This window comes from Heterodontus francisci, unplaced genomic scaffold (assembly GCF_036365525.1).
Source record: "Heterodontus francisci isolate sHetFra1 unplaced genomic scaffold, sHetFra1.hap1 HAP1_SCAFFOLD_559, whole genome shotgun sequence".
NCBI classification, from domain to species: domain Eukaryota; kingdom Metazoa; phylum Chordata; class Chondrichthyes; order Heterodontiformes; family Heterodontidae; genus Heterodontus; species Heterodontus francisci.
Window position 1 is genome coordinate 405,489 of NW_027140896.1, and position 20,565 is coordinate 426,053.

Below are 20,565 nucleotides of genomic sequence, written 5' to 3' on the forward strand. Positions count from 1 at the left end.
CCTAGAAAAACTGAGGTCAATGGGAATCGGGGAAAACCTTCTGCTGGCTGGAGTCATACCTAGCACAAAGGAAGATGGCTGTGATTGTTGGAGGTCAATCATCTGAGCTCCAGGACATCACTGCAAGAGTTCCTCAGGGTAGTGTCCTGGGCCCAACCATCTTCAGCTGCTTCATCAATGGCCTTCCTTCAATCATAAGGTCAGAAGTGGGGATGTTCGCTGATGATTGCGCAATGTTCAGCACCATTCGCGACTCCACAGATACTGAAGCAGCTCATGCCCATATGCAACACGACCTGGACCATATCCAGGCTTAGCATGATAAGTGGCAAGTAACATTTGCACTGCAAAAGTGCCAGGCAATGATCATCTTCAACAAGAGACATCTAACCATCTCCCCTTGACATTCAATGGCGTTACCATCACTGAATCCCCCACTGTCAACATCCTGGGGGTTACCATTGACCAGAAACTTAACTGGTCCAGCCACATAAAAACTGTGGCAACAAGAGCAGGTCAGAGGCTAGGAATCCTGCAGCGAGTAACTCACCTCCTGACTCCCCAAAGCCTGTCCACCATCTACAAGGCACAAGTCAGGAGTGTGATGGAATACTCTCCACTTGCCTGGATGGGTGCAGCTCCAACAACACTCAAGAAGCTCGACACCATCCAGGACAAAGCAGCCCGCTTGATTGGCACTCCATCTACAAACATTCACTCCCTCTACCACCGACACACAGTGACAGCAGTGTGTACCATCTACAAGATGCACTGCAGCAATGCACCAAGGCTCCTTCGACAGCACCTTCCAAACCCGCGACCTCTACCAACTAGAAGGACAAGAGCAGCAGATGCATGGGAACACCACCACCTGCAAGTTCCCCTCCAAGTCACACACCATCCTGACTTGGAACTATATCACCGTTCCTTCACTGTCGCTGGGTCAGAATCCTGGAACTCCCTTCCTAACAGCACTGTGGGTGTACCTACCTCACATGGATTGCAGCGGTTCAAGAAGGCAGCTCACCACCACCTTCTCAAGGGCAATTAGGGATGGGCAATAAATGCTGGCCTGGCCAGTGACGCCCACATCCCTGAATGAATAAAAAAAATATATATCTGCATCATTCCCCACTTTTGTGAAGACAGATGCAAAGTATTCATTAAGAACCAAACCAACATCTTCCGCCCCAACACACAGGCTCCCTTTTTGGTCTTTTATGAGCCCTACTCTCTCCTTAGTTATCCTCTTATTCTTAACGTATTCATAAAACATTTTTGGGTTCACCTTGATTTTGCTTGCCAATGTTCTTTCATGCCCTCTCTTTGCTTTCTTAATTTCCTTTTTTATTTCACCCCTTCACTTTCTACACTCCTCTCAGCTTTCTGTAGTATTGAGTTCTTGGTGTCGGACATAAGCTTCCCTTTTTTGCCTTACCTTTCCTGTAGGCTCCTTGACATCCAGGATAAAAGGTACTTTAAAGCCTCTTCCTAGCCTCTGACCTGCTCTTGTAGCCACAGTATTTATATGGCTACTCCAGTTCAGTTTCTGGTCAATGGTAACCCCCAGGATGTTGATAGTAGGGTATTCAGCGATGGTAATGCCATTGAATGTCAAGGGAAGATGGTTAGGTTCTCTCTTGTTTGAGATGGTCATTGTCTGACACTTGTGTCAAATGCTGCCTTGATGTCAAGGGCAGTCACTTTCACCTCACTCTTGAGTTCAGCTCTTTTGTCCATGTTTGAATCAAGGCTGTAATGAGGTCAGGAGCTTAGTGGCCCTGGCGGAACCCAAACTGAGCGTCACTCAGCAGGTTATTGCTAAGCAAGTGCTGCTTGATAGCACTGTTAATGACACCTTCCATCACTTTACTGATGATTGACAGTAGACTGATGGGGTGGTAATTGGCCGGGTTGGATTTGTCCTGCCTTTTGCGTACCGGACATATCTGGGTAATTGTCCACATTGCCGGGTCGATGCCAGTGTTGGAGCTGTACTGGAACAGCTTGGCTTGGGGCGCGGCAAGTTCTGGAGCACAGGTCTTCAGTACTATTGCCAGAATATTGTCAGGGCCCATAACCTTGGCAGTAGCCAGTGCCTTCAGTCATTTCTTGATATCACATGGAGTGAAATGAATTAATAAGGGTATAGAGTACAAGAGCGAGGAAGTTATGTTGAACTTGTATAAGAACAAAAGAACAAAGAACAAGGAAAATTACAGCACAGGAACAGGCCCTTCGGCCCTCCAAGCCTGCGTCGATCCAGATCCTCGATCTAAACATGTTGCCTGTTTTCTAAGGGTCTGTATCTCACTAGTTCAATGAAAGACACTAGTTCGGCCTCAGCTGGAGTATTGTGTCTAGTTCTGGGCACCGCACTTTAGGAAAGACGTGAGGCCATTGGAGAGATTACAGAGAAGATTCAGGAGAATGGTTCCAGGGATGAGGAATTTCAGTTATGAAGATAGATTGGAGAAGTTAGGACTGTTTTCCTTGAAGAGAAGGCTGAGAGGTGATTTGATAGAGGTATTCAAAATCATGAGGGGTCTGGACAGAGTAGATAGAGAGAAACTGTTCCCACTCGTGAAAGGATCGAGAACGAGAGGGCACAGATTTAAAGTATTTGGTAAGAGAAGCAAAAGTGACATGAGGAAAAATATTTTCACACAGCGAGTGGTTAAGGTCTGGAATGTGCTGCCTGAGAGTGTGGTGGAGGCAGGTTTAATTGAAACATTGAAAAGGAAATTAGACAGTTATATGAAAAGGAAGAATGTGCAGGGTTATGGAGAGAAGGCAGGGAGTGGCACTAGGTGAATTGCTCATTTGGAGAGCCAGTGCAGACTCGATGGGCCGAATGGCCTCCAGGATACGAAATTAGCTGAGTGAGAAGAAACAGAGAGTCATAGTGAACGGTTGTTTTTTTGGACTGAATGAAGTTATACAGTGTGGCTCCGTTAGGAGTCAGTCTTAGGATCACTGCTCTTTTTGATCTATATTACATACCAAGACCTGGGTGTATAGGGCACAATTTCAAAATTTGCATCAGTATTCCGAACTTTGAGGAGGACAGGAACAGACTTCAAGAGGACACAGACAGTCTGATGGAATGGGCAACACGTGGCAGATGAAATTTAATGCAGAGAAGTGAAAAGTGATTCATTTTGGTGTGAAGAATGAGGAAAGGCAATAAAAAATAAAGGATACAATTCTAAAGGGAGTGCAGGAGCAGAGGGACCTGGGGGTATATGAGCACAAATCACTGAAGGTGGCAGGGCAGGTTCAGAAAGTGGTTAATAAAGCATACAAGATCCTGGGCTTTATAAATAGAGGCATAGAGTCTGAGAGTGCAGTGGAGGCAGGTTCAGTGAGTGTTTAGAAACTGGAATGCACTGTCCGAGAGTGTGGTGGAGGCAGGTTCAGTGAGTGTTTAGGATCTGGAATGCACTGTCTGAGAGTGTGGTGGAGGCAGGTTCAGTGAGTGTTTAGGATCTGGAATGCACTGTCTGAGAGTGTGGTGGAGGCAGGTTCAGTGAGTGTTTAGGATCTGGAACGCACTGTCTGAGAGTGTGGTGGAGGCAGGTTCAGTGAGTGTTTAGGATCTGGAATGCACTGTCTGAGTGTGTGGTGCAGGCTGGTTCAGTGAGTGTTTAGGATCTGGAATGCACTGCCTGAGACTGTGATGGAGGCAGGTTCAGTGAGTGTTTAGGATCTGGAATACACTGTCTGAGTGTGTGGTGGAGGCTGGTTCAGTGAGTGTTTAGGATCTGGAATGCACTGTCTGAGAGTGTGGAGGAGGCAGGTTCAGTGTGTGTTTAGGATCTGGAATGCACTGTCTGAGAGTGTGGTGGAGGCAGGTTCAGTGAGTGTTTAGGATCTGGAATGCACTGTCTGAGAGTGTGGTGGAGGCAGGTTCAGTGAGTGTTTAGGATCTGAAATGCACTGTCTGAGAGTGCGGTGGAGGCAGGTTCAGTGAGTGTTTAGGATCTGGAATGCACTGTCTGAGAGTGTGGTGGAGGCAGGTTCAGTGAGTGTTTATGATCTGGAATGCACTGTCTGAGAGTGTGGTGGAGGCAGGTTCAGTGAGTGTTTAGGATCTGGAATGTACTGTCTGAGAGTGTGGTGGAGGCAGGTTCAGAGAGTGTTTAGGATCTGGAATGCACTGTCTGAGAGTGTCGTGGAGGCAGGTTCAGTGAGTGTTTAGGATCTGGAATGCACTGTCTGAGAGTGTGGTGGAGGCAGGTTCAGTGAGTGTTTAGGATCTGGAATGCACTGTCTGAGAGTGTGATGGAGGCAGGTTCAGTGAGTGTTTAGGATCTGGAATGCACTGTCTGAGAGTGTGGTGGAGGCAGGTTCAGTGAGTGTTTAGGATCTGGAATGCACTGTCTGAGAGTGTGGTGGAGGCAGGTTCAGTGAGTGTTTAGGATCTGGAATGCACTGTCTGAGAGTGTGGTGGAGGCAGGTTCAGTGAGTGTTTAGGATCTGGAATGCACTGTCTGAGAGTGTGGTGGAGGCAGGTTCAGTGAGTGTTTAGGATCTGGAATGCACTGTCTGAGAGTGTGGTGGAGGCAGGTTCAGTGAGTGTTTAGGATCTGGAATGCACTGTCTGAGAGTGTGGTGGAGGCAGGTTCAGTGAGTGTTTAGGATCTGGAATGCACTGTCTGAGAGTGTGGTGAAGGCAGGTTCAGTGAGTGTTTAGGATCTGGAATGCACTGTCTGAGAGTGTGGCGGAGGCAGGTTCAGTGAGTGTTTAGGATCTGGAATGCACTGTCTGAGAGTGTGGCGGAGGCAGGTTCAGTGAGTGTTTAGGATCTGGAATGCACTGTCTGAGAGTGTGGTGGAGGCAGGTTCAGTGAGTGTTTAGGATCTGGAATGCACAGTCTGAGAGTGTGGTGAAGGCAGGTTCAGTGAGTGTTTAGGATCTGGAATGCACTGTCTGAGAGTGTGGCGGAGGCAGGTTCAGTGAGTGTTTAGGATCTGGAATGCACTGTCTGAGAGTGTGGTGGAGGCAGGTTCAGTGAGTGTTTAGGATCTGGAATGCACTGTCTGAGAGTGTGGCGGAGGCAGGTTCAGTGAGTGTTTAGGATCTGGAAAGCACTGTCTGAGAGTGCGGTGGAGGCAGGTTCAGTGAGTGTGTGTTTAGGATCTGGAATGCACTGTCTGAGAGTGTGGTGGAGGCAGGTTCAGTGAGTGTTTAGGATCTGGAATGCACTGTCTGAGAGTGTGGTGGAGGCAGGTTCAGTGAGTGTTTAGGATCTGGAATGCACTGTCTGAGAGTGTGGTGGAGGCAGGTTCAGTGAGTGTTTAGGATCTGGAATGCACTGTCTGAGTGTGTGGTGGTGGCAGGTTCAGTGCGTGTTTAGGATCTGGAATGCACTGTCTGAGAGTGTGGCGGAGGCAGGTTCAGTGAGTGTTTAGGATCTGGAATGCACTGCCTGAGAGTGTGGTGGAGGCAGGTTCAGTGAGTGTTTAGGATCTGGAATGCACTGTCTGAGAGTGTGGTGGAGGCAGGTTCAGTGAGTGTTTAGGATCTGGAATGCACTGTCTGAGTGTGTGGTGGTGGCAGGTTCAGTGCGTGTTTAGGATCTGGAATGCACTGTCTGAGAGTGTGGTGGAGGCAGGTTCAGTGAGTGTTTAGGATCTGGAATGCACTGTCTGAGTGTGTGGTGGTGGCAGGTTCAGTGAGTGTTTAGGATCTGGAATGCACTGTCTGAGAGTGTGGTGGAGGCAGGTTCAGTGAGTGTTTAGGATCTGGAATGCACTGTCTGAGAGTGTGGCGGAGGCAGGTTCAGTGAGTGTTTAGGATCTGGAATGCACTGTCTGAGAGTGCGGTGGAGGCAGGTTCAGTGAGTGTTTAGGATCTGGAATGCACTGTCTGAGAGTGCGGTGGAGGCAGATTCAGTGAGTGTTTAGGATCTGGAATGCACTGTCTGAGAGTGCGGTGGAGGCAGGTTCAGTGAGTGTGTAGGATCTGGAATGCACTGTCTGAGAGTGCGGTGGAGGCAGGTTCAGTGAGTGTTTAGGATCTGGAATGCACTGTCTGAGAGTGCGGTGGAGGCAGGTTCAGTGAGTGTTTAGGATCTGGAATGCACTGTCTGAGAGTGTGGTGGAGGCAGGTTCAGTGAGTGTTTAGGATCTGGAATGCACTGTCTGAGAGTGTGGTGGAGGCAGGTTCAGTGAGTGTTTAGGATCTGGAATGCACTGCCTGAGAGTGTGGTAGAGGCAGGTTCAGTGAGTGTTTAGGATCTGGAATGCACTGTCTGAGAGTGTGGTGGAGGCAGGTTCAGTGAGTGTTTAGGATCTGGAATGCACTGTCTGAGAGTGTGGTGGAGGCAGGTTCAGTGAGTGTTTAGGATCTGGAATGCACTGTCTGAGAGTGTGGCGGAGGCAGGTTCAGTGAGTGTTTAGGATCTGGAATGCACTGTCTGAGAGTGTGGCGGAGGCAGGTTCAGTGAGTGTTTAGGATCTGGAATGCACTGTCTGAGAGTGCGGTGGAGGCAGGTTCAGTGAGTGTTTAGGATCTGGAATGCACTGTCTGAGAGTGTGGTGGAGGCAGGTTCAGTGACTGTTTAGGATCTGGAATGCACTGTCTGAGTGTGTGGTGGTGGCAGTTTCAGTGAGTGTTTAGGATCTGGAATGCACTGTCTGAGAGTGTGGTGGAGGCAGGTTCAGTGAGTGTTTAGGATCTGGAATGCACTGTCTGTGAGTGTGGTGGAGGCAGGTTCAGTTAGTGTTTAGGATCTGGAATGCACTGTCTGAGAGTGTGGTAGAGGCAGGTTCAGTGAGTGTTTAGGATCTGGAATGCACTGTCTGAGAGTGTGGTGGAGGCAGGTTCAGTGAGTGTTTAGGATCTGGAATGCACTGTCTGAGAGTGTGGTGGAGGCAGGTTCAGTGAGTGTTTAGGATCTGGAATGCACTGTCTGTGAGTGTGGTGGAGGCAGGTTCAGTGAGTGTTTAGGATCTGGAATGCACTGTCTGAGAGTGTGGTAGAGGCTGGTCAAAGAGGATATCACAGCTGTGCTGAAGGAGGGCACTATGGAGGACTCGAGCAGTGAGGCAATATGGACAGAACTCAGAAATAGGAAGGGTGCGGTAACAATGTTGGGGCTGTACTACAGGCCTCCCAACAGCAAGCGTGAGATAGAGGTACAAATATGTAAACAGATTATGGAAAGATGTAGGAGCAACAGGGTGGTGGTGATAGGAGATTTTAATTTTCCCAACATTGACTGGGATTCACTTAGTGTTAGAGGTCTAGATGGAGCAGAATTTGTAAGGAGCATCCAGGAGGGTTTTCTAGAGCAGTATGTAAATAGTCCAACTCGGGAAGGGGCCATACTGGACCTGGTGTTGGGGAATGAGCCCGGCCAGGTGGTTGAAGTTTCAGTAGGGGACTACTTTGGGAATAGTGATCACAATTCCGTAAGCTTTAAAATACTCATGGACAAAGACGAGAGTGGTCCGAAAGGAAGAGTGCTAAATTGGGGGAAGGCCAACTACACCAAAATTCGGCAGGAGCTGGGGAATGTAGATTGGGAGCAGCTGTTTGAAGGTAAATCCACATGTGATATGTGGGAGGCTTTTAAAGAGAGGTTGATTAGCGTGCAGGAGAGACATGTTCCTGTGAAAATGAGGGATAGAAATGGCAAGATTAGGGAACCATGGATGACAGGTGAAATTGTGAGACTGGCGAGGAGGAAAAAGGAAGCATACATAAGGTCTAGGCGGCTGATGAAAGACGAAGCTTTGAAAGAATATCGGGAATGTAGGACCAATCTGAAACGAGGAATTAAGAGGGCTAAAAGGGATCATGAAATATCTTTAGCAAACAGGGTTAAGGAAAATCCCAAAGCCTTTTATTCATACATAAGGAGAAAGAGGGTAACTAGAGAAAGGATTGGCCCACTAAAGGACAAAGGAGGAATGTTATGCTTGGACTCAGAGAAAATGGGTGAGATTCTAAACGAGTACTTTGCATCGGTATTCACCGAGGAGAGGGACATGACGGATGTTGAGGTTAGGAACAGATGTTTGATTACTCTAGGTCAAGTCGGCATAAGGAGGGAGGAAGTGTTGGGTATTCTAAAGGGCATTAAGGTGGACAAGTCCCCAGGTCCGGATGGGATCTATCCCAGGTTACTGAGGGAAGCGAGAGAGGAAATAGCTGGGGCCTTAACAGATATCTTTGCAGCATCCTTAAACACGGGTGAGGTCCCGGAGGACTGGAGAATTGCTAATGTTGTCCCCTTGTTTAAGAAGGGTAGCAGGGATAATCCAGGTAATTATAGACCGGTGAGCCTGACGTCAGTGGTAGGGAAGTTGCTGGAGAAGATACTGAGGGATAGGATCTATTCCCATTTGGAAGAAAATGGGCTCATCAGTGATAGGCAACATGGTTTTGTGCAGGGAAGGTCATGTCTTACCAACTTAATAGAATTCTTTGAGGAAGTGACAAAGTTGATTGATGAGGGAAGGGCTGTCGATGTCATATACATGGACTTCAGTAAGGCGTTTGATAAGGTTCCCCATGGCAGGCTGATGGAGAAAGTGAAGGCGCTTGGGGTCCAAGGTGTACTAGCTAGATGGATAAAGAAATGGCTGGGCAACAGGAGACAGAGAGTAGCAGTAGAAGGGAGTTTCTCAAAATGGAGACGTGTGACCAGTGGTGTTCCACAGGGATCCGTGCTGGGACCACTGTTGTTTGTGATATACATTAATGATTTGGAGGAAAGTATAGGTGGACTGATTAGCAAATTTGCAGACGACACTAAGATTGGTGGAGTAGCAGATAGTGAAGGGGACTGTCAGAGAATACAGCAGAATATAGATAGATTGGAGAGTTGGGCAGAGAAATGGCAGATGGAGTTCAATCAGGGCAAATGCGAGGTGATGCATTTTGGAAGATCCAATTCAAGAGTGAACTATACAGTAAATGGAAAAGTCCTGGGGAAAATTGATGTCCAGAGAGATTTGGGTGTTCAGGTCCACTGTTCCCTGAAGGTGGCAATGCAGGTAAATAGAGTGGTCAAGAAGGCATACGGCATGCTTTCCTTCATCGGACGGGGCATTGAGTACAAGAGTTGGCAGGTCATGTTACAGTTGTATAGGACTTTGGTTCGGCCACATTTGGAATACTGCGTGCAGTTCTGGTCGCCACATTATCAAAAGGATGTGGATGCTTTGGAGAGGGTGCAGAGGAGGTTCACCAGAATGTTGCCTGGTATGGAGGGCGCTAGCTATGAAGAGAGGTTGAGCAGATTAGGATTATTTTCATTAGAAAGACGGAGGTTGAGGGGGGACCTGATTGAGGTGTACAAAATCATGAGAGGTGTAGACAGGGTGGATAGCAAGAGGCTTTTTCCCAGAGTGGGGGTTTCAATTACTAGAGGACACGAGTTCAAAGTGAAAGGGGAAAAGTTCAGGGGGGATATGCGTGGAAAGTTCTTTACGCAGAGGGTGGTGGGCACCTGGAACGCATTGCCAGCGGAGGTGGTAGATGCGGGCACGATGGAGTCTTTTAAGATGTATCTAGACAGATACATGAATGGGTAGGAAGAAAAGAGATACAGAACCTTAGAAAATAGGCGACATGTTTAGAGAGAGGATCTGGATCGGCGCAGGCTTGGAGGGCCGAAGGGCCTGTTCCTGTGCTGTAATTATCTTTGTTCTTTGTTCTTTGAGTGTTTAGGATCTGGAATGCACTGTCTGAGAGTGTGGTGGAGGCAGGTTCAGTGAGAGTTTAGGATCTGGAATGCACTGTCTGTGAGTGTGGTGGAGGCAGGTTCAGTGAGTGTTTAGGATCTGGAATGCACTGTCTGAGAGTGTGGTGGAGGCAGGTTCAGTGAGTGTTTAGGATCTGGAATGCACTGTCTGAGAGTGTGGTAGAGGCAGTTTCAGTGAGTGTTTAGGATCTGGAATGCACTGTCTGAGAGTGTGGTGGAGGCAGGTTCAGTGAGTGTTTAGGATCTGGAATGCACTGTCTGAGAGTGTGGTGGAGGCAGGTTCAGTGAGTGTTTAGGATCTGGAATGCACTGTCTGAGAGTGTGGTAGAGGCAGTTTCAGTGAGTGTTTAGGATCTGGAATGCACTGTCTGAGAGTGTGGTGGAGGCAGGTTCAGTGAGTGTTTAGGATCTGGAACGCACTGTCTGAGAGTGTGGTGGAGGCAGGTTCAGTGAGTGTTTAGGATCTGGAATGCACTGCCTGAGAGTGTGGTGGAGGCAGGTTCAGTGAGTGTTTAGGATCTGGAATGCACTGTCTGAGAGTGTGGTGGAGGCAGGTTCAGTGAGTGTTTAGGATCTGGAATGCACTGTCTGAGAGTGTGGTGGAGGCAGGTTCAGTGAGTGTTTAGGATCTGGAATGCACTGTCTGAGAGTGTGGTGGAGGCAGGTTCAGTGAGTGTTTAGGATCTGGAATGCACTGTCTGAGAGTGTGGTGGAGGCAGGTTCAGTGAGTGTTTAGGATCTGGAATGCACTGTCTGAGAGTGTGGTGGAGGCAGGTTCAGTGAGTGTTTAGGATCTGGAATGCACTGTCTGAGAGTGTGATGGAGGCAGGTTCAGTGAGTGTTTAGGATCTGGAATGCACTGTCTGAGAGTGTGATGGAGGCAGGTTCAGTGAGTGTTTAGGATCTGGAATGCACTGTCTGAGAGTGTGGTGGAGGCAGGTTCAGTGAGTGTTTAGGATCTGGAATGCACTGTCTGAGAGTGTGATGGAGGCAGGTTCAGTGAGTGTTTAGGATCTGGAATGCACTGTCTGAGAGTGTGGCGGAGGCAGGTTCAGTGAGTGTTTAGGATCTGGAATGCACTGTCTGAGAGTGTGATGGAGGCAGGTTCAGTGAGTGTTTAGGATCTGGAATGCACTGTCTGAGAGTGTGGTGGAGGCAGGTTCAGTGAGTGTTTAGGATCTGGAATGCACTGTCTGAGAGTGCGGTGGAGGCAGGTTCAGTGAGTGTTTAGGATCTGGAATGCACTGTCTGAGAGTGTGGTGGAGGCAGGTTCAGTGAGTGTTTAGGATCTGGAATGCACTGTCTGAGAGTGTGGTGGAGGCAGGTTCAGTGAGTGTTTAGGATCTGGAATGCACTGTCTGAGAGTGTGGTGGAGGCAGGTTCAGTGAGTGTTTAGGATCTGGAATGCACTGTCTGAGAGTGTGGCGGAGGCAGGTTCACTGAGTGTTTAGGATCTGGAATGCACTGTCTGAGAGTGTGGTGGAGGCAGGTTCAGTGAGTGTTTAGGATCTGGAATGCACTGTCTGAGAGTGTGGTGGAGGCAGGTTCAGTGAGTGTTTAGGATCTGGAATGCACTGTCTGAGAGTGTGGTGGAGGCAGGTTCAGTGAGTGTTTAGGATCTGGAATGCACTGTCTGAGAGTGTGGCGGAGGCAGGTTCAGTGTGTGTTTAGGATCTGGAATGCACTGTCTGAGAGTGTGGTGGAGGCAGGTTCAGTGAGTGTTTAGGATCTGGAATGCACTGTCTGAGAGTGTGGCGGAGGCAGGTTCAGTGAGTGTTTAGGATCTGGAATGCACTGTCTGAGAGTGTGATGGAGGCAGGTTCAGTGAGTGTTTAGGATCTGGAATGCACTGTCTGAGAGTGTGGTGGAGGCAGGTTCAGTGAGTGTTTAGGATCTGGAATGCACTGTCTGAGAGTGTGGTGGAGGCAGGTTCAGTGAGTGTTTAGGATCTGGAATGCACTGTCTGAGAGTGTGGCGGAGGCAGGTTCAGTGAGTGTTTAGGATCTGGAATGCACTGTCTGAGAGTGTGGTGGAGGCAGGTTCAGTGAGTGTTTAGGATCTGGAATGCACTGTCTGAGAGTGCGGTGGAGGCAGGTTCAGTGAGTATTTAGGATCTGGAATGCACTGTCTGAGAGTGTGGTGGAGGCAGGTTCAGTGAGTGTTTAGGATCTGGAATGCACTGTCTGAGAGTGTGGCGGAGGCAGGTTCAGTGAGTGTTTAGGATCTGGAATGCACTGTCTGAGAGTGTGGTGGAGGCAGGTTCAGTGAGTCTTTAGCATCTGGAATGCACTGTCTGAGAGTGTGGTGGAGGCAGGTTCAGTGAGTGTTTAGGATCTGGAATGCACTGTCTGAGAGTGTGGTGGAGGCAGGTTCAGTGAGTGTTTAGGATCTGGAATGCACTGTCTGAGAGTGTGGTGGAGGCAGGTTCAGTGAGTGTTTAGGATCTGGAATGCACTGTCTGAGAGTGTGGTGGAGGCAGGTTCAGTGAGTGTTTAGGATCTGGAATGCACTGTCTGAGAGTGTGGTGGAGGCAGGTTCAGTGAGTGTTTAGGATCTGGAATGCACTGTCTGAGAGTGTGGCGGAGGCAGGTTCAGTGAGTGTTTAGGATCTGGAATGCACTGTCTGAGAGTGTGGTGGAGGCAGTTTCAGTGAGTGTTTAGGATCTGGAATGCACTGTCTGAGAGTGTGGTGGAGGCAGGTTCAGTGAGTGTTTAGGATCTGGAATGCACTGTCTGAGAGTGTGGTGGAGGCAGGTTCAGTGAGTGTTTAGGATCTGGAATGCACTGTCTGAGAGTGTGGTGGAGGCAGGTTCAGTGAGTGTTTAGGATCTGGAATGCACTGTCTGAGAGTGTGGTGGAGGCAGGTTCAGTGAGTGTTTAGGATCTGGAATGCACTGTCTGAGAGTGTTGTGGAGGAAGATTTAATCGATGCATTCAAAACAGAATTGGATAATTATCTGAATGGAAAGAATTTGTAGGGCTATGAGGAAGAGTTGGGGGAGTGGGACTAGCCGAGATGCACTTGTAGAGAGCCAGCATGGTCATGAGAGGATGAATGGCCTTTTACTGTACTGCAACCATTCTCTGATTCTACGAAAAGAAGAATCAGAAATTTAAAATCAAGGTGTTGTTGGTGCCGTCGCCAATGCTGGTAGTTATTCAGCACATATTCGAATGCTGGTTATTTTCCTGAATACGTGATCTGTTTCTGTAACTGTGTTTCGGTACAGGCTGTGTTATTAATAGTAATTTCAGCTCCGCTCGCAAACTCTGAGAGTGAATCGGAAACTGGATGAACACACCCAGAAAGAAAATGGCACCACAGCAGACTGACCTGGAAGTGAAGAATGATGGTCCATATCAGACCTAGTGTAAGCTTGGGATTTCCATCTGCAATGTCATCATTCCGGATATTGACCAGCCTGACCTAGGATATAGAAACAGAGAGAATTAACTGCGTGACAGGGTCATGACCCAGGCTGCCAACCCGCACCCCCCACTGTCCCCAACTCCAGGGCACTGATATCCGATGCCCCTGAAGTCCTGATCACTGACACCCCCCCTGACTGGGTTCCTAACCCCTGACCCATCCCCTGCCATGACCCCAACCAGCTTACCCTGAGGTCAAGTCACCAGAGTCTTACCTGTCGATGTTTCAGGTATTCCAAAGCGATGCCCACATTCTGTAATTTATGAAAGCGCATCCGGCCTTTCTCACGGGGCTGTGTGAAGGAAGAACATTGCTTACTCAGTATAAGAATATCAGCAGCCTTTCAGTTCAGCTAGAGCTAGAACATTATCCTGTTAACAGCACATGAACCCCTCATTTTTACAAGTCCCTTGGTTCCCTAGTATTTCTGGGAGATTTTCTGTTTCTTCCTCAGTGAAGACAGACACAAAGTAATTGTTTAGTTTCTCTGCCATTTCCCTATTCTCCACTATAAACGCTCCTGTCTCAACCTGTAATGGACCCACATATTTGCTTGCCAACCTTTTTCTTTTCACATACCGAAAGAAGCTTTTACAATCAGCCTTTATGTTTCTCGTTAGCTTGCATTCATATTCTCTTTTCCTTTTCTTTATCAGTTTCTTGGTTCTCCTTTGCTGGATTCTCAATTGCTCCCAATCCTCGGGTTTACCACTTTTTCTGGCGACATTATAAGCCACTTCCTTTGATCTAATGCAACCTTTAACTTCTTTTGTTAGCCAGGGTTAATTCACCTTTCCTGTTGGCTGTTTCTGCCTTAGAGGAATATATATCTGTTATAGACCATGTAATACTTCTTTAAATACTAGCCATTGCCTATCAACCATCAATCTTTTAGTGTATTTTCCCAAACCACCATAGCCACTTGCCCCTCATACCGTCATAGTTTCCCTTGTTCAGATTGAAGACCCAAGTTTCAGAATGAATTATTTCACATTCAAACTTCATGTGAAATTCTATCATATAGTGGTCACGATTCCCCAATGGTTCCTTTACAGAAAGGTTATTAAATAGCCCTTTCTCATCACAATACTAAATCTAAAATAGCCCGATTCCTAGTTGGTTCTTCAACGTACTGTTCCAGAAGCCCATCTCGTACACACTCCAGGAATTCATCCTCCAAGGCATTAGTGCTAATTAAGTTTACCCAGTCTATATGTAAATTGAATTCACCCATTATTACTGTATCTACCAAAGAACAAAGAACAGTACAGCACAGGAACAGGCCATTCGGCCCTCCAAGCCTGCGCCGATCTTGATGCCTGTCAAAACTAACACCTTCTGCACTTCCGGGGACCGTATCCCTCTATTCCCATCCTATTCATGTATTTGTCAAGATGCCTCTTAAACATCGCTATCGTACCTGCTTCCACCACCTCCCCCGGCAGCAAGTTCCAGGCACTCACCACCCTCTGTGTAAAGAACTTGCCTCGCACATCCCCTCTAAACTTTGCCCCTCACACCTTAACCCTATGTCCCCTAGTAACTGACTCTTCCACCCTGGGAAAAAGCTTCTGACTATCCACTCTGTCCATGCCGCTCATAACTTTGTAAACCTCTATCATGTCGCCCCTCCACCTCCGTCGTTCCAGTGAAAACAATCCGAGTTTTTCCAACCTCTCCTCATAGCTAATGCCCTCCAGACCAGGCAACATCCTGGTAAACCTCTTCTGTACCCTCTCCAAAGCCTCCACGTCCTTCTGGTAGTGTGGTGACCAGAATTGCACGCAATATTCGAAGTGTGGCCTAACTAAGGTTCTGTACAGCTGCAACATGACTTGCCAATTTTTATACTCTATGTCCCGACCGATGAAGGCAAGCATGCCGTATGCCTTCTTGACTACCTTATCCACCTGTGTTGCCACTTTCAGTGACCTGTGGACCTGTACGCCCAGATCTCTCTGCCTGTCAATACTCCTAAGGGTTCTGCCATTTACTGTATACTTCCCACCTGCATTAGACCTTCCAAAATTCATTACCTCACATTTGTCCGGATTAAACTCCATCTGCCATTTCTCCGCCCAAGTCTCCAACCGATCTCTATCCTGCTGTATCCTCTGACAATCCTCATCATTATCCGCAACTCCACCAACCTTTGTGTCGTCCGCAAACTTACCAATCAGACCAGCTACATTTTCCTCCAAATCATTTATATATACTGCAAACAGCAAAGGTCCCAGCACTGATCCCTGCGGAACACCACTAGTCACATCCCTCCATTCAGAAAAGCACCCTTCCACTACTATCCTCTGTCTTCTATGACCGAGCCAGTTCTGTATCCATCTTGCCAGCTCACCTCTGATCCCGTGTGACTTCACCTTTTGTACCAATCTGCCTTGAGGGACCTTGTCAAAGGCTTTACTGAAGTCCATATAGACAACATCCACTGCCCTTCATTCATCAATCATCTTTGTCACTTCCTCAAAAAACTCAATCAAGTTAGTGAGACACGACCTCCCCTTCACAAAACCATGCTGCCTCTCGCTAATAAGTTCATTTGTTTCTAAATGGGAGTAAATCCTGTCCCGAAGAATCCTCTCTAATAATTTCCCTACCACTGATGTAAGGCTCACCGGCCTGTAATTTCCTGGATTATCCTTGCTACCCTTCTTAAACAAAAGACCAACATTGGCTATTCTCCAGTCCTCTGGGACCTCACCTGTAGCCAATGAGGATACAAAGATTTCTGTCAAGGCCCCAGCAATTTCCTCCCTTGCCTCCCTCAGTATTCTCGGGTAGATCCCATCAGGCCCTGGGGACTTATCTGCCTTAATGCTTTGCAAGACGCCCAACACCTTCTCCTTTTTGATAATGAGATGACTGAGACTATCTACACTCCCTTCCCTAGACTCATCATCCACCAAGTCCTTCTCTTTGGTGAATACTGATGCAAAGTACTCATTTAGTACCTCACCCATTTCCTCTGGCTCCACACATAGATTCCCTTCTCTGTCCTTGAGTGGGCCAACCCTTTCCCTGGTTACCCTCTTGCTCTTTATATACGTATAAAAAGCCTTGGAATTTTCCTTAATCCTGTTTGCCAATGACTTTTCATGACCCCTTTTAGCTCTCCTGACTCCTTGCTTAAGTTCCTTCCTACTGTCTTTCTATTCCTCAAGGGCTTCGTCTGTTCCCAACCTTCTAGCCCTTACGAATGTTTCCTTTTTCTTTTTGACTAGGCTCACAATATCCCTCGTTATCCAAGATTCCCGAAACTTGCCAAACTTATCCTTCTTCCTCACAGGAACATGCTGGTCCTGGATTCTAATCAACTGACGTTTGAAAGACTCCCACATGTCAGATGTTGATTTACCCTCAAACAGCCGCCCCCAATCTAAATTATTCAGTTCCTGCCTAATATTGTTATAATTAGCCTTCCCCCAATTTAGCACCTTCACCCGAGGACTACTCTTATCCTTATCCACAAGTACCTTAAAACTTATGGAATTATGGTCACTGCTCCCGAAATGCTCCCCTACTGAAACTTTGACCATCTGGACGGGCTCATTCCCCAATACCAGGTCCAGAATGGCCCCATCCCTAGTTGGACTATCTACATATTGTTTCAAGAAGCCCTCCTGGATGCTCTTTCAAATTCTGCCCCATCCAAGCCCCTAGCACTAAGTGAGTCCCAGTCAATATTGGGGAAGTTAAAATCACCCACCACTACAACCCTGTTACCTTTACATCTTTCCAAAATCTGTTTACATATCTGCTCCTCTACCTCCCGCTGACTGTTGGGAGGCCTGTAATAAACCCCCAACATCGTGACTGCACCTTTCCTATTCCTGAGTACCACCCATATTGCCTCGCTGCATGTTACATGCACCTCTAATTTCCTGATTTACACCATGCCCAACATTACCTCTACTGTTTGGTGGCCAATAAACAACACCACCAATGTTTTCTGCCCCTTGCTGTTTCTTAGCTCCACCCAAACTGATTCTCCATCTCGATCCTTCGATCGAAGATCCTCACTCACTTATGCAGTGACCTCATCCCTTATTCGGAGAGCTACACTGCCTCCTTTTCCTTTTTGCCTATCCTACCGAAATTACGAATATCCTTGAATATTCAGTTCCCAAACTTGATCACCCTGTAATTACACCTCTGTAATGGCAATTAAATCATATCCATTTACCTCGATTTGTGCCTTCAAATCATGAACCTTGTACACTGTCCATCAGTCCCACACTGACCCCATGTACACCGTCGTCAGTCCCACACTGACCCAATGTAAACCGTCCATCAGTCCAAAATTGACCCCATGTACACTGTCCATCAGGCCCACACTGACCCCATGTACACTGTCCATCAGGCCCACACTGACCCCATGTACACTGTCCATCAGGCCCACACTGACCCTGGAGAATGTGGGGGACCTAGGAGGGGCGCGTGGGACCTGGGAGCAGTGACAGCGTGTCACTATGCTCAACCAGTTTTTTAATGATGCACTGTGCATTTTACTGGAGTGTTGGTTGTGTAACACAAAGCTCACACCTTTTATTTATTTCTTTATTTTATTTATTTCGAGATACAGCACTGAAACAGGCCCTTCGGCCCACCGAGTCTGTGCCGACCATCAACCACCCATTTATACTAACCCTACAGCAATCCCATATTCCCTACCACCTACCTACACTCGGGGCAATTTACAATGGCCAATTTACCTATCAATCTGCAAGTCTTTGGCTGTGGGAGGAAACCAGAGCACCCGGCGAAAACCCATGCGGTCACATGGAGAACTTGCAAACTCCGCACAGGCAGTACCCAGAACCGAACCCGGGTCCCTGGAGCTGTGAGACTGCGGTGCTAACCACTGCGCCACCCATAATCCTATGCTCCCCTGTCCTATGCTGTAATACTAATTTCCCGAGGAACTGGGTGTGGGCTCAGCATTTGACACACTGCTCAATTTGCTCGATTGGGAAAATCTGTGCAATTATTCCTCACTGTAGCAATGAGTCAACTCCATATGTGAGAAGGAAACTTGCTTCGAGTCTGCCCACTGGATGCTGATGTCCTCTTCCTCTGTTCCCACTAAGTGGTATAGAATGTCAGTGGTGAGCACCGGAGGTCTGAGTCAGCTCAGCCTCGAACACAGGGAGTGACTAATGTCCTTGTGTCTACAGTCACAGACTGATATGCTAGCAGCTGTACTGCGTCTCTATAAATATTTTATACCCCACCCTTTTAACAATGACCTTAACCAGCTCATCACTGGCTATTCAACTCTACTAAGGGCAGCTTTCTCAAATTACATTCAGACTGAAGGGACGAAACTCTGTGCTTGATTGCATGAACAAGGCAGCTACAGAAAGTGGAGAAAGTCCTGACATTAATCAATGACGGATACAAAATAATGTTATAATAAGATCAGGAATTTAGGAATGGGAAGGGGTTTTGGGCCCATGGGGATTGTGTACAGTGGGAGTGAATGGAAAGGGGTTTTAATCCATTGGGATTGTGTACAGTGGGTTTGAATGGGAAGGGGCTTGGGTCCATTGGGATTGTGTACAGCGGGAGTGAATGGGAAGGGGTTTGGGTCCATTGGGATTGTGTACAGTGGGAGTGAATGGGAAGGGGCTTGGGTCCATTGGGATTGTGTACATTGGGAGTGAATGGGAAGGAGTCTGGGTCCATGGGTATTGTGTACAGTGGGAGTGAATGGGAAGGGTTTTAATCCATTGGGATTGTGTATAGTGGGTGTGAAAGGGAAGGGGTTTGGGTCCGTTGGGATTGTGTACAGTGGGAGTGAATGGGAAGGGGTTTGAGTCCATGGGTATTGTGTACAGTGGGTGTGAATGGGAAGGGGTTTGGGTCCATTGGGATTTTGTACAGTGGGAATGACAGGGAAGGGGCTTGGGTCCATTGGGATTGTGTACAGCAGGAGTGAATGGGAAGGGGTTTGGGTCCATTGGGATTGTGTATAGTGGGTGTGAACGGGAAGGGGTTTTAATCCATTGGGATTGTGAACAGTGGGTGTGAACGGGAAGGGGTTTTAATCCATTGGGATTGTGAACAGTGGGAGTGAATGGGAAGGGGTTTTAATCCATTGGTATTGTGTACAGTGGGTGTGAACGGGAAGGGGTTTTAATCCATTGGTATTGTGTACAGTGGGTGTGAACGGGAAGGGGTTTTAATCCATTGGGATTTTGTACAGTGGGTGTGAACGGGAAGGGGTTTTAATCCATTGGTATTGTGTACAGTGGGTGTGAACGGGAAGGGGTTTTAATCCATTGGGATTGTGTACAGTGCATGTGAACGGGAAGGGGTATTAATCCATTGGGATTGTGAACAGTGGGAGTGAATGGGAAGGGGTTTTAATCCATTGGGATTGTGTACAGTGGGTGTGAACGGGAAGGGGTTTTAATCCATTGGGATTGTGAACAGTGGGAGTGAATGGGAAGGGGTTTTAATCCATTGGGATTGTGTACAGTGGGTGTGAACGGGAAGGGGTTTTAATCCATTGGGATTGTGAACAGTGGGAGTGAACGGGAAGGGGTTTTAATCCATTGGGATTGTGTACAGTGGGTGTGAACGGGAAGGGGTTTGGGTCCATTGGGATTGTGTACAGTGGGTGTGAACGGGAAGGGGTTTTAATCCATTGGGATTGTGTACATTGGGTGTGAACGGGAAGGGGTTTTATCCATTGGGATTGTGTACAGTGGGTGTGAACGGGAAGGGGTTTTAATCCATTGGGATTGTGTACAGTGGGAGTGAACGGGAAGGGGTTTTAATCCATTGGGATTGTGTACATTGGGTGTGAACGGGAAGGGGTTTTAATCCATTGGGATTGTGTACAGTGGTTGTGAACGGGAAGGGGTTTTTATCCATTGGGATTGTGTACAGTGGGTGTGAACGGGAAGGGGTTTTAATCCATTGGGATTGTGTACAGTGGGTGTGAACGGGAAGGGGTTTTAATCCATTGGGATTGTGTACAGTGGGTGTGAACGGGAAGGGGTTTTAATCCATTGGGATTGTGTACAGTGGGTGTGAACGGGAAGGGGTTTTAATCCATTGGGATTGTGTACAGTGGGTGTGAACGGGAAGGGGTTTTAATCCATTGGGATTGTGAACAGTGGGAGTGAATGGGAAGGGGTTTGGGTCCATTGGGATTGTGTACAGTGGGTGTGAACGGGAAGGGGTTTTATCCATTGGGATTGTGTACAGTGGGTGTGAACGGGAAGGGGTTTTAATCCATTGGGATTGTGTACAGTGGGTGTGAACGGGAAGGGGTTTTAATCCATTGGGATTGTGAACAGTGGGTGTGAACGGGAAGGGGCTTTAATCCATTGGGATTGTGTACATTGGGTGTGAACGGGAAGGGGTTTTAATCCATTGGGATTGTGTACAGTG

At 47.7% G+C, this 20,565-nt stretch overlaps 1 protein-coding gene across 1 annotated transcript in view; it reads right to left on the reverse strand.

The window, feature by feature from the left end:
- The window catches only part of LOC137361344 (plectin-like), a 628,221-nt gene that overhangs the window by 286,156 nt on the left and 321,500 nt on the right, over positions 1 to 20,565 (reverse strand). Inside the window, 2 exon segments of the mRNA XM_068026237.1 lie at positions 13,054 to 13,146; positions 13,364 to 13,441. Of these exon segments, the coding sequence (XP_067882338.1) occupies positions 13,054 to 13,146; positions 13,364 to 13,441 (171 nt within the window).